Genomic DNA, 13040 nt, shown 5'->3' with positions numbered 1-13040 from the left:
GAGTGATGCAGAGGAGGAATATGTATGTCTCTGTCAAGGCAATTCTCATATAGGACATAATGGGGTTTATCCCTGACCTTAGACGCACAAATAATAATTACCCAAGCTGGGCAATATGGACAAATTCAAATATAACAATGTTTTTGAATGAAATCAAGTCAGTGTCGTTATTGTAGGAATGACTACTGGTGTTTTCACAAAATATTTACTCCATAAGATTTTTATTATGCATTAACAATGTTTATAATCTTTATAAACATCAACATGAACATTAGTAAGGTGGATATGAAGATCAAGCAGATAGAGGCAAGTAAGAGCAGAGTTAGAACAGTCTAAGTTCAGAAAATCGCATCCCTTTTCAAACCAGAAAAAGACAGCACTTATGCCGCATCACAGTACTATGATATCCAAAATCCCAGATGATATAGATAGATAGATTGATTTACTTTATTGATCCCAAACTGGGAAATTCTTAAATCTAAAATATCTGTTCTCATATCACAGTATCGATACTGTATCATCACAATATGTTGACCATCCCTAATGATAACCTTGTGACATCAATTCAGACAAAGCAGTGAAAACAAACTCAAAAAATATGAGTTGTTGCTGTAGCAGAACACTGAGCCAGGTGTAGCTTTTGTGTGTACAGTACAGTACAGTACAGTGCAGGTTTACGCCACTCAGCGATGACAGAATTTTTTTTTTTGTGCAGTCGCATGGTTGACGTCTTTGGGAACTTTCCCAGACATCTGTAGCTGAGGTGTTGTAACGCTGTCGTCCTTGAAGGTTGGTCTGCTGCCCAAGCGTTTGACCCGCTCTCTATTTAAGGAGTGTTGAGGTGGGAGTGCGGAGACATTTCCGCGGGCATGCTTCCCCCAGAGCCAGATTACATTGGATGAGCGCCAAAAATCCATTCAGTATTGACCACTTGTGCCCAAAGTCATCAACAGGTTTAGGGACTTTGGCCACTTATGTGTGTGTGTGTGTGTGTTTAGCATCCGTTCTGAATCAACTCTGTGGAAAGTGCTGTGGGTGTGATATGAAGCTGTCTCCTCTTTTGCTTAAGAAAAAAAAAAAAAAAATCTGCTTCATCACTGTACTTTCTGGTTCCCTCATAATTCCCTCTGCTGTAAGCATCCATTCTCCGTTTTGTTAATTGTTAATTTTTCTTTTCCACAGACACCAACCTCTGTACTGAATACCTTTATCATTCGTCACAGTTTCTCCTTCCTTCAGTACAGAGTGTCCCTGGTAATTGGACTGAATTTTATCCCCCTGACATACATTAAAGTGCCACTGCTAGAGCACACAGTAGCAGATTAATAGAGCCCCATTTAAAACTTTACATTCCCGGCGTATACCACTTTTCTCCGAGCACCATTACCGGGGCTGGGATGTTTCCTGTGCACCCTGATGAGCTCAGAGGGGTAAAGGCCCTCTCCCGACTGTGACCCCTCAGATGAATTTGTCATCAGTCGTGTTTTCTTGTAGCAGACTATTGAAGACGAGCATTCTCCCTCAATATGTTTTCCGAGGTTTTAAATTAATAAAACAAACGAATGAATCTGAATCTGAATTCTATTGTTTGTCAACTGTAAAATAACTGTTGACTAAAGTTTAGCCATTTATTAATAATGGTTATTATAAAGTGTTACCATTAGGCTTCCCCATGACCCTCAACGTCCCCCGAACTGTTTCCGCTGCTGATAGCGGAGCTTCAGCCGGCTCGGCCTCTTGTGGGGATTTCCCAGATGGAGCTGACAGACGTGTTTTTTGTTTCCTTATATTTTCATAAGACTTTCATAACTTGACATAAACTTATTAGGCATTCTTCATTTCACTCTCTCTTCCCCTTCTTTCTTCCCATTGCTTTTACCTGTTCACACTGATTAGAAACCATTCAGTCTATACGACGCGATGCTAGATGGAAATAATAATAAAGAACTGGGACACTTCCAGCTGCAGTGTGAATATAGCCAAAATTTCACAGCAGCTTAGTGGCAAAATATCCCTTAACAGATGGGTCACAGGTTTGATCCCCACAACAGCCATGATTCTTAAAGTGCTCATTAGCAAGACACTGATGCCATAACTGCTCACTCACCGGGAGCAACTACGGCGGCGTCAGCAAAAAAAAAAAAAAAAAAAAATCAGCATCAAGGACAACAGAGATCCAGGTCTTCTCAGTCATGCAGTACACCACACCACACAGTGCTTGAGGTTGTGAATGGTCCTGAATGATAGTGATGGCGTCTGCCCGCGCGCTTGCAAATTACGGGCTGGAGTGGCATCTTTCATCCTTCCTAAATGTCACCCTGTGTTTAGAGGACAGCTTGATGATGAAAGTTGAGGAGCTGGCTGCTGGCCACAGGAGGGCTGTGACTAACCTCTCGGTGTCACGGGCTGATAGTTTGCGTGGAGGTGAGATGGCCTACTGGGCTGCATGACTTTTAGCCCATAACAAGACTGCATGCCACGCTCAGAGCTCCCCTTTAGAGACGCTCGTGCTCATGCACGCGCAGAAATCAATCGGAGATGCACTGGGAACGGTGGAAGGTAGGTTCGCATTGGTGGTTTCTCTTGCGTCACCTGTCTCCAGTGACTTATTTTATATTGGCTTTTTATGCTTCACATTTCTGGGTCATTTAATCACAGGAGGCGTATTAGCTTCTTCGCTTAAAATGTGTTAGATGTAGTGTTTAAAAATCAATAAATCATTACCACATTAACTTTGAGACCTTAGTGTAAGTTCTGTAAGGAAAGAAGAGATCTCTACCAGCCCCTACATCGCACTTTACACCGTGTGTCACCTTTTGGTTTTTCGTGGTGAACATTTTGTTTTGCTTTATGGCATAAAGGGGGATTCCGCCATTCTTCCAGTGCAAAGGGAGTTCAATGTTGGAAGGAGCGAAAGCCTTAAAAAAAATACACATTTTTATCCTCTCCGGTCGCACAAAACACCAGCATGAACAGTACTGCTGGCATGAGATAGTCTTATCTATTCACAGTGAATATACAAAGGTATCACAGTGTATTGAATATATGATATACTGGTATTACAAAATGCTACCTGCAGCATAGTGCATATGGGAGAGGAGAACAAGCTCATACAGTAGACAGTGGCACAATGTCTTTCAAGTCAGATGAATGTCACTCCTTCCTGTCGGTGTGATGCCGAAGACAGTCCGGCAGCTGTTTGTGTTGAGTGTATCCGCATAGAGGAAGCTGAATTATCTGTCCTGACCAGCTCAGCACTCGCCTACAGCCCATTAGGACATGAACGATCCTTCCTTGTCAACATTAATCGCTTTCAGATTAGCAATGGAGAAAGGCGTCCTCCCTTAAAAGGTTTTTTTTTTTTTTTTTTTTTTTTTTTTTTTTTTGAACAGTAGTGGAGTAATGAAGGAGGCAAATAGTGGGATGGACGAATGAGGAAAGGAGGGGTAGAAGTGGGTGGGATTAGGGAATGGCTAGATAAAGGGATCATTCCAGGGTTTGGCCCCAAGTTGACCCAGGACGGATAACCCGTCAGCCGCTCATGGTTAAACCGCCAGACCTTGTCTTGTTGGCATGTACAGGGTCAGAAATTGGCACTGGGCACACACTAATTAAGTTCAGGGATAGTAGCAAGAGACTTAAAGCCAATATGTATGTATGTATATGTGTATGTGTGTGGGTGTTGTTTAAGATACATTTGCTGGGGGGGGGGTTAGCATTATTGTACACATCTTTGCTACTTTCAGCCTTCAACATCCTGCAAGACTTTCTACTTATAATGCGTTTTGCAGACTTGGCCATTTTTTACTTGGAGGAATTTAAAGCGGTGTAAAGACCCTCTGTGAAGTAGTGTCGACTGAATTATGGTTTTGAGATGGGCTATCATTATAAAAAATGAGACCTTCCACCTAAAGTTTGATTTGAGACTAAATGCTTTATTTCACCTCACCAGCTCTAATGTGCAGGAGGTTTATGGCCCTGTCAGCGTCATCACCTTAATGGGTAATTTGAAGCCCTGCGATGTTGCTAAATCCTTCTCTTCTGCTTGTGTTTTACAGCGTTCACCATGATGATCATCTTGGCCCTGATCCGCATCACCAAAGGCCCAGGCGAGGGCCACCCGCCGGTGGCCTCCATCTCTGGGGTGCCCAACCTGTTTGGGGTGTGCGTCTACTCCTTCATGTGCCAGCACTCCCTGCCTTCCCTGATCACGCCCATCTCGAACAAGAAACACGTCAGGGTCCTGGTGCTGTCGGACTACGTCCTGATCCTGGGCTTCTACGTCCTCCTCTCGTTCACCGCCATCTTCTGCTTCGACAGCGCTCTGCTCCATGATATGTACACCCTCAACTTCACAGACAACTGCAACGTGCTGAACATTCCTGCCCTGCGATACTTCCTGGGCTTGTTCCCCGTCTTCACCATCAGCACCAACTTCCCCATCATTGCCGTCACGCTGCGTAACAACTGGAAGACCTTGTTCCATCGGGACGGGGGCACGTACCCGTGGGTGGTGGACCGCATCGTCTTCCCCCTCATTACACTAATACCCCCAATCCTGGTGGCCTTCTGCACCCACAATCTGGAGTCCCTGGTGGGCATCACCGGGGCCTACGCCGGCACAGGCATCCAGTACGTCATCCCAGCCCTCCTGGTGTACTACGGCCGGCGCCATCTGGAGCCCGTGATGGGCAGGGATGCAGTCAACAAGCACCAGTCACCCTTCCGCCACTCCTTCTGGGTGTGGTTTGTTGTGGTGTGGGCCACGTTCTGCCTCATGTTTGTCACAGCCAACATCATCCTCAATGACACCAAGAAATGAGGACGACACACACCGCTCTAAAAACTGACATTTTTGTTTTTTCTGTCATTTGGTCAGTCTCTTTGCTCCTGTACCCGAGGCCTTATTGAACTTGCTACTGGTTGGACAGTGTGCCTTTTTATGGGACTCCTGTAGCATGTATGTTTATTGTTAATTAATAGTAATTTATCAAACTTGTTGAAAGGGACCAAATGTCTTGTGATTGTGGACAGGCATAAAAGCTGGAAGACAACAACAGTGCATAAGAAAGGGAAAAGAAAAGGACATGGCTTATTGGTTAAGAGGGTGCTTTTGTTAACATAAGCTGGACAATCTAAGATTTTTGCAAGGTTTTGCACTTCAACAATTCTGTTTTTGTTTTTGTTTTTTTAACTTATCAAGTATCCAAGTGGTCTTGCGGACAGCTGATGAGACTTGTATGTTTTCTTCGTCGTTTCCGTATGCCTCGCTGAAATCTCAAATAAAGAGAGGAGGAGAAAGGGTGTATGGGAGTATGAGCAGAATAACTGATGTCCCAGACTTTCAGGACAGAACGTTCCAGCAAAATTCAACTTGAACATAATATATTAAAGCAATTGTGGGAGCACAGTAGCGCGAAGAAAAAGAACCTGTCAAATGCACGCTCATGTTCCATTGTAAAATCGCATGGCCTCTACACAGCTTAATAATGAAGTTGGAACAGAAACCAACAGAAGGAAAAAAATGAATGAATCAGGGATAATCAGTCTTTTGTGGCTGACATTTATACATTCTTCACTGGTGGCTGCCTCCAATCTCGTCTTCCCCTTGTGAACAATGAAGCTCCCTCCATGACAGATCCACTGACAGATAGGCCTGGAGGAAGAGCTCAATCTCTGTTTATCACCCGACACACACATCTGTAGTTCACACACAGGGCATGTCTGCCATCTTTTACTGCTCAGCACCCATTCATGACTCTGTCAGCCTCACATTGTATCTATCACACACCCTAAAAACCTGTCGGGCCAGTAATCTACAGCAGTTCAACTTGGGCCGTGTGCAAGTTATAAGTAGCTAACAGCAGAGGCCATCGACGAGGCCGAGCTGCGACCTTAGCAATGCACCGCAAATATTAATACACACCGATTTACAGATGCTGACAAAACGTAAAACTTTTAGCTAGCTGATGTTTTTTTCTGTCAAGTTTAAATGTATTTCATTTCTGTTATGTGTTGTTCTCTGCAGCCCTCTAATGCCCTTTCACTGTTGACAGCTTCCTCTCAGGGTTGTGCCTACAGTATGTTGGTGAACTTCATCATTGCACTTAACTCTTTGCATTACTGTTCCTTTTCGTGGTTTTATCGCCCGTTCGTCTTTTCTTGTGTTCCATGTGCCAGTAGAGTCATGAGGACCTTGGACGCGCACAAACCTATCTTATCTGAAGATGTAAACCGTGATCCTGTCAGCGTCACTGCTGATACCGCCGCTCAATCGATCTACGCCTGTTCTCTAAATGGCTGAATCGGTTTAGCGCCGATAAAGGAAAGCTCTAACTGTCTGAGCACACTAATGGCGTAAAAAGGAAAAAAAAAATGCTCTCATGGACATTTTGCACCCTCCACTTGCAACATTGCACAAGTTTGCACACTTTTGCCTTTGGCAGTTACTTGTTTCCAGGAGCATATGTTAATGTTTAGCGGTCTACTAAACAAAGCATTCAGATGTTATTTTCTGGTCCTCAGTGATATCCTGATACCATGGATTGATGCCAGTGTCACTGCAGTTGCAGCGGATTAAAAACGCACCACAGATAGTGTGGTATAGCTCAGTAGCTGAGGGAAACGTGCCATACTTAAAGCATTTTTAGGCGTTGCAGCTGTAAGTTTTGCATCGTGGCATGGTCTCAGCATCACTGAGGGTTAATGAGATACCTCTATCTGGCGGTGTTATGTATGATTTGCACGGGATTAGCATTATCAGGCGACTTCTGTCCTCACCAGCATGTGATACCGTAACTGGAGGTTCATTTGTAACGACAGGCATGGCAGATTGGCGTGGGATTAAACTCAAATCAGTGGATTGTCTCGTGCAAACAGAGATTATGTTTACCTGTATGTGACTGTAACCCTGCCTGTCAGTCTGGGTCTGGTTTTGGGTGAGGCCGTTGGGACCCTGTAATGGTTACCTGCATGCAGCTATACGTGAAATATCATCCCAGCCTCATCGTCACTCACATGTTTACTTTGCCGTTTCCCGTGTGCCGTTTGGTTTTCCCTCTCCCCAGACTGTGATGGAACGAGCGGCTCTCCGTCTTCATCCGGTGTGTTGGATTAAAATGTAAAGTAAAATCAGCCCAAGTGGGTCATTATAAATGTATCTAGAGACTAAAGGAGCGACTGTGTGCATGGTTGTGTTTGTGTGTCGCCTTGTGAGTGAGTGGGTAAACGTTGAACATAGTAAATGTAGTTCTGATGACTCTTGTATGGAGTTGTGAAATGTGCCTTTTTTACGGGTCATTTCTTGCCCTAAACTTGTCGATTCTGTTGTTCTGTAATTTTTTTTTTTCTGTAAAGGAGCTCGTCAGTAACATCTTGCATGGAAGCCATTTCATTTAATTGACAATCAGCGTCCCCCTACAAATAAAATGTAATAATCTTTGTTTGTTTGTTTGTTTGTTTGCCTGTTTTCAGTGGAGTTCCTCACATTTTAATGTAACTTTGAGATGTGTTTTATTTCCATGTTTTTTTTTTTTTTTTTTTTGTTCTGTGTTTCTGATTGTGCTTTACAATGACTTGGCCATAGAAAATTCTGTTTCTATGGATTTGGCCTGCCTGTGATTCAAGACATTACTTTGATATTTAATGCATCACTTCAACTTCTGTTTGATTTTTATGTTTCACAAAAAAAAAAAATAATAAAAGCTTTATGTTCATCTGGACCTTTTGAACTTCAGTTATTTAAGTCTATAATTGAAATTAGAAGATTTTTTTTTTTTCCCCAATTCATTTAAACTTTTTTTAAAAATATCTTTTCCATGCAAGACCTGGCCAAGAGGGTGGCACATAAAGTTTGGAGAATAAATACAACATGAACTATGTACAGAGAAGTTGTTGAAAATCATATTTTAGTGTTTGAATTCTGTTTTAAGGTAAAATTCCACTTCACAAAAGACAATCAGGGTCTCGAAATGTCTTTGATGATAGATGTGGCTTAATTCTTAACTGCTAAAAAAACAGTTTTTTTGTTTGTAAAGATGATTTTTTTTTTTCATTTCTGCTTTATCTAATAGTGACAGTGGAGAGCGACATGAATGCATGAATCAACATGGCGTCGCCATAACTTCTGTCGCAGCGATTCCCCAAATTCACCCGCGCTGCCGAACAGCGTCACACACTCGGGCGGTGTGTGTCGGCTCTCCAGGCAGTTTCCATCTCTTTTCCACTTGTGTTCACCTCAATCTTCCCTGAAGCACCTCAGTGCTCTCTTATTGAAAAGGGAGATCTCTGTTTTTTATTATCATAATAAACCTCCCCTTCTGAATTTCAATCTGAGCGGGGCTGCCACGGTGTAATTTAATTTACCCTCTGCCCTTTTATGTATGTGGGGTGTGTCTGTGTGTTTGGGGGTACAGATTTAATTGGAAATTAAAACTTGGCTTCTTAATTTATTCATGGTGTATTAAATTGCTCAGTGGTTTATACAAAACTCTTTTGCAGCGTGGAACAGACAGAGAGAAGGTACTAATCTCTCCTTGTTCTTAACTCTCCTCCTGGGATCACATTTGGTATTTTTTTTTCTCTTTTTCCCTGAATTCTGCCGGCTTCACCAACGCCGCTGAGCCCAAACCGATCGAAACGCCGTCTTTCTGAAACCTGAGTGTGTGTTCAGCCTGTTGTGCTCCCCCTCTTAATAAAAACACCAGCTGGGCTGAATAATCTGCAGAATTAAAGCCCGTTCTCTCATTAGGGAGCTGATAATGACGGGCCTGAATATGCTGCAGTGCACATTTTGCACATTCACCTTGTAAAATACCATCATATTCTGATCTATCTATCCTTATGTAAATCTTCACTTTTATGCACTATATATATTTGCGTTTGTGGTATATTTTGATGCATTTTTATACATGTTTCTTTCATCAGGTGGTACGCTGCATATAAAGTTTTGCAGTTCTTTAAACCACAATGCTGTAAACCACACACTTATGCTTTATTATTGTTATTTTTTTCTTCTTATTGTTATTATTATTTGCTAATACCTTTCACTCATACATTTCTACTCGAGATACTACTAGATATCTAAAATTAACATTACTTCCTTGATATAATTACTGTAAATCTGGACCATTACTGATGCGACCAGCAGCCTCCTCTGAGCTCTGCTCTGCATTTCATACTTTCAACCCCCTGCTGCCACTGGGAGGGAAAACTGGAAATCTGCTGGATTAATTTACAGCACTCTTTCTTTTTTCTCTCTTTTTTTTTTTTTGATTGATTGATTCATTGAAATGTTTATTTCGAATATGCAAGGAAGCAAAGCAATAAAACATTGTTTTTAAAGCAAAGAGAAAAAAGACAGCACAAAAGCAAAGTGAACAAAATGAAAAGAAAGTACAGCAAAGAAATATGCATATTCGAAAAGGAGTTAGAAGTATAACTTATTTGCTCCCACCCATTTTCCATAAATCAGTGAATAACAATAACAAGCTTCCTAGCAGGTTTACACTTATCTATACACTAGTGTCTAATATTTTTTGTTAAAAACTTTATTTCTGACATCATATATTCAAACATACAAATATATATGCATATACATATACTAACACATGCACATGCATTCACATTTTTATTTTGTTGTTTACTCTATTTCACATCAATCTATTTGCTATTTACCTCGCTGTTCCAGATGTGTATGGGCTGTTAACAGACAACCTAACCACTACCAGGTCATGTCAAAACATGAGAATGTGGTGAAAATGCCCCTTTTAACAGGTGAACCTGTAATAAAAGCTGATAATGAGATGAATTACACAGTACACAGTAACTGATGTAATACTGATGTAACAACGCGAGTTTACATCCTTATCCTTGAATAATTACATTAATCAAAATTAGTACTATTATACGGTAATTAATACCAGTTTATAATGTGATTTTATTACACTTTCCAGCAATTAACATTACATTCTGAACTGATTTAGAACGAAACAGTCACACATTTTCTGACAGTAGGTTTAAGGGTTTATGTGGAAATGTTTGCGTCACACAAAATGCTCCAGTAGCACTTGTAAAATGTTGAACTTGTTCCGTTTAAATGCTCAACAGTTGCTGTCGAGTTGTCACTATTTTGCTCCTTCAGCGACTAAAGTTCCCCCGTGTGCGTCTGGAGTGCCGGCCGGGAAGGTCACAGTGGACGGCGAACTATTCCTGGTCCAGTCTGGGCCGTGGAAGTGTCGAAATAACACACACACTGCACCCACTGCAGACAACACCGTCCTGTCCCACAGCTCTATTAGTAGAAATTTATCTCCTCTGGCTGTGCTGTGAGACCTGGCTGCCCCCCCGGCGAGCCCCAGCGGTGCAGGTGATTATGGCTCTGTCAGCGGGCCATATTAGGTGTCAGCAGCACCGGCCAGGACAGCGCGGCGGCTCCAGGCCTGAGTCACAGATGAAGCAGGCGCTCGCCACTCATTAGCAAAATAGCAAATTTCCTCTGTCCTCTGTCTCGCTGTAGAGCATCATAGATGGAAGGGTGTGCTCCCCCCTTGCTAATAGGAGTCATTTCAGGCCCTGGCATCCAACACTTTCCCTGCAAGATAACACACGAATGCATTAGAGCGATGCCAGGGGCTTGTTTATTGAACACTCGCACTAAGTACTCCAAAGAATGTGTGAGATCAGAAAGAGGTATTAAAAGTAGCAAACGTCCTCATCTGCCAGCTCCCTTTGTTAGTCTCCAACATCATTCACATTTAATATTTTCCTGCCCGGAGATTTTTAGCACATTTGGAACTCATTATCAGCCAGGTGTAGTCTCATCTTGTAATGACAGATGGCTTTCTCTTAATTCCAGACAGATGCTTCCTTTTTTAATGACCTCTTTTTTTCCCGCATGCCTTGTCGCTGTGAGGTTCATTAGCACAAACAGGGCTTAGCAGAAGTCTTGGGGAGAGATTAGGGTCATAGTATTTTAGGGATGGTGGCCAAGCCCTGTCTGAGCTGCTCTCACAGCCCTTATCATCATGCAGGATGGAGCCGACTGGCCCCATCGATGGACCAGTCCAAAGTTTCCCACAAATGTCTCCCCTGTTGCTAACAGAACAAAATAATCTCCCCTGGGAGCAGGTGAATTAATAATGGCTTTAGCAGATTCGCATTATTTTCAGGTTCATTCTGTATTCCTGAAAAGCCGTTATGGGGGGAATCAGGAATATTCAAAGGAGTGAAAGAGACGTGCACAATGGCTGAGAATCAAGGTGAAGTGTGTTTGACCTTTTTAAAGAGACGCTCAACTGCCCAGAAGACCAAACTATCCTTTAAAAATCACCCACGTGTCGTCCTGCCCGGCTGCAGAGCTCTGCGCTGATCGTTTAGCATGAAATATGATTAAAAAAAAAAAAAAAAAGTTCTGTGCCAACACTTTAGCACACACACAAGTTGAGTGGTGATGTGGTCTTATCTGAAAAGTGAAGATAAAAAACTGTCGCAGCAATCCATGAGCAGTAGTCAGTATAACTACAGGTTGTGTGTAGGGGATTGGTAAAATTTACACAAAATATAAGAGAAAAATAACCTAACTGGATCTGCTTTCCTTGTTTTCAAGTTTTGGTGATTTGTGAAGGTGCAACTTCAGGGGAAATAAAAGTTCAGTAGTAGATGCCGAACAGAAGTGGCGTAGATCACCTGAGAGCTGGGAACCTGAAGATTGATTTTAGACGCAGCTCAGCTCTGTGTGTCAAGTTATTATAGTCATAAATCTGTAATAAACATTGTGTTTTGGTTTGGTTAGGCATTAAGAACAAGGGTTTAGAATACTATAATGGAAGTATTTGATAGATATTCCCATGTTCAATTGTGTGTTGCAAAAGTTGTTGCAGCTATTTTTGGGTTGATGCCATCTGTTACACAGATTTTTGACAACTCGAGAACTGATAAATATGGTCAAAATTCAACTCCAAAATGCCACATTAGGACCCCCAGACCTTGTGGAACCCCACAGAAAAATCCACGCTGTCAAAAACTTTTTATTTTTGGAGATTTTTGTAAGAAGTGCATTTTTCCATATCACTTGCTGCCACCGTAGCTTTGCAAAACGACAACTGCGCACAATGGAAAATGCATTCTTATTATATTCATGGCTGAGAATGTGTGTTGGACTGTGTCACACATGATACAGATGGACTGATGAGTGGATTTGTTTAGAAGCACATGTGTGATAAGTTAATAATAATTATGATGAGCTATAAACAGGCTGAGGTGTGTGTAATGACAGCGATGGTGGCTTTGCTGTCCTTTTAGCTGCCATGTCTAAAAAAACGAATCAGCAGCTACAGGTATTTATAAGGAAATTAATCCATTTATGGCTGATGGTGGGAGCGTGCATGAGGCTTGTGCACGTGTCAGTAATAACACAAAGAAGAACGACAATACAGTTGACATTTTATTGCCTTTTTTTAATCTGTTACAACAAAGGAAAACAGCAAACTCTTATGAAGAGGAGAAAAAAAAATACACTGGCATGTGTGGGCCTATTTCAAAATAAACTAATCACAGAGCTATGCAGGCCTGTTTCACTCCTCCACATATTTGTGGAGAATGAATAAAATAAAACGTAGCACACTTTGAAAATAAATAAAACATAAAGCTGCAAATAGTAAACATAAAAAACAGGCCAGTTTGTATTTAATTATGACGCCACATATCAAGCAGACAGGTAAGTCAGCATCGTTGGCAGTGAAAGCAAATGAATCCACGCAGAAGTAAACTCTCCATTTTCCTCTGAGACTTTTCTTTTTTTTAATGGATTTATTTGTGGTTGGCCACCTGCAGGGAGAGGCGACGCAAAGCTACAGGGGGCTGAGGAGCTGCGGGTCTGGCAAAAAAAAAAAAAAAAAAAAAAAAAAAAAGGGGGGATAAAAATACACAAGTTACTTCATAATAACTACATGGAGAATATTCATTAACATTCATTAAACTGAAAATACTTAAGTTTAACAACAAAAGGAAAAATTGTTAACTAAGAGATTGATGTAATTTCT

General features: G+C 41.7%; 1 protein-coding gene across 1 annotated transcript in view; it reads left to right on the top strand.

Annotated features, from left to right (window-relative positions):
- The window catches only part of tmem104 (transmembrane protein 104), a 62690-nt gene extending 54969 nt beyond the window's left edge, over nucleotides 1-7721 (top strand). Inside the window, exon 10 of the mRNA XM_030058638.1 lies at nucleotides 4059-7721. Within this exon, the coding sequence (XP_029914498.1) occupies nucleotides 4059-4822 (764 nt within the window). The 3' untranslated portion in view covers nucleotides 4823-7721. The remainder of the gene's footprint in view (nucleotides 1-4058) is intronic.
- Nucleotides 7722-13040: the final 5319 nt, after the last annotated feature.

This window comes from Myripristis murdjan, chromosome 8, assembly GCF_902150065.1.
Source record: "Myripristis murdjan chromosome 8, fMyrMur1.1, whole genome shotgun sequence".
In the NCBI taxonomy this organism is placed as follows: Eukaryota; Metazoa; Chordata; class Actinopteri; order Holocentriformes; family Holocentridae; genus Myripristis; species Myripristis murdjan.
Note: the sequence above shows the minus strand (reverse complement) of the source record. Positions and strands in the feature narration are given on the sequence as shown.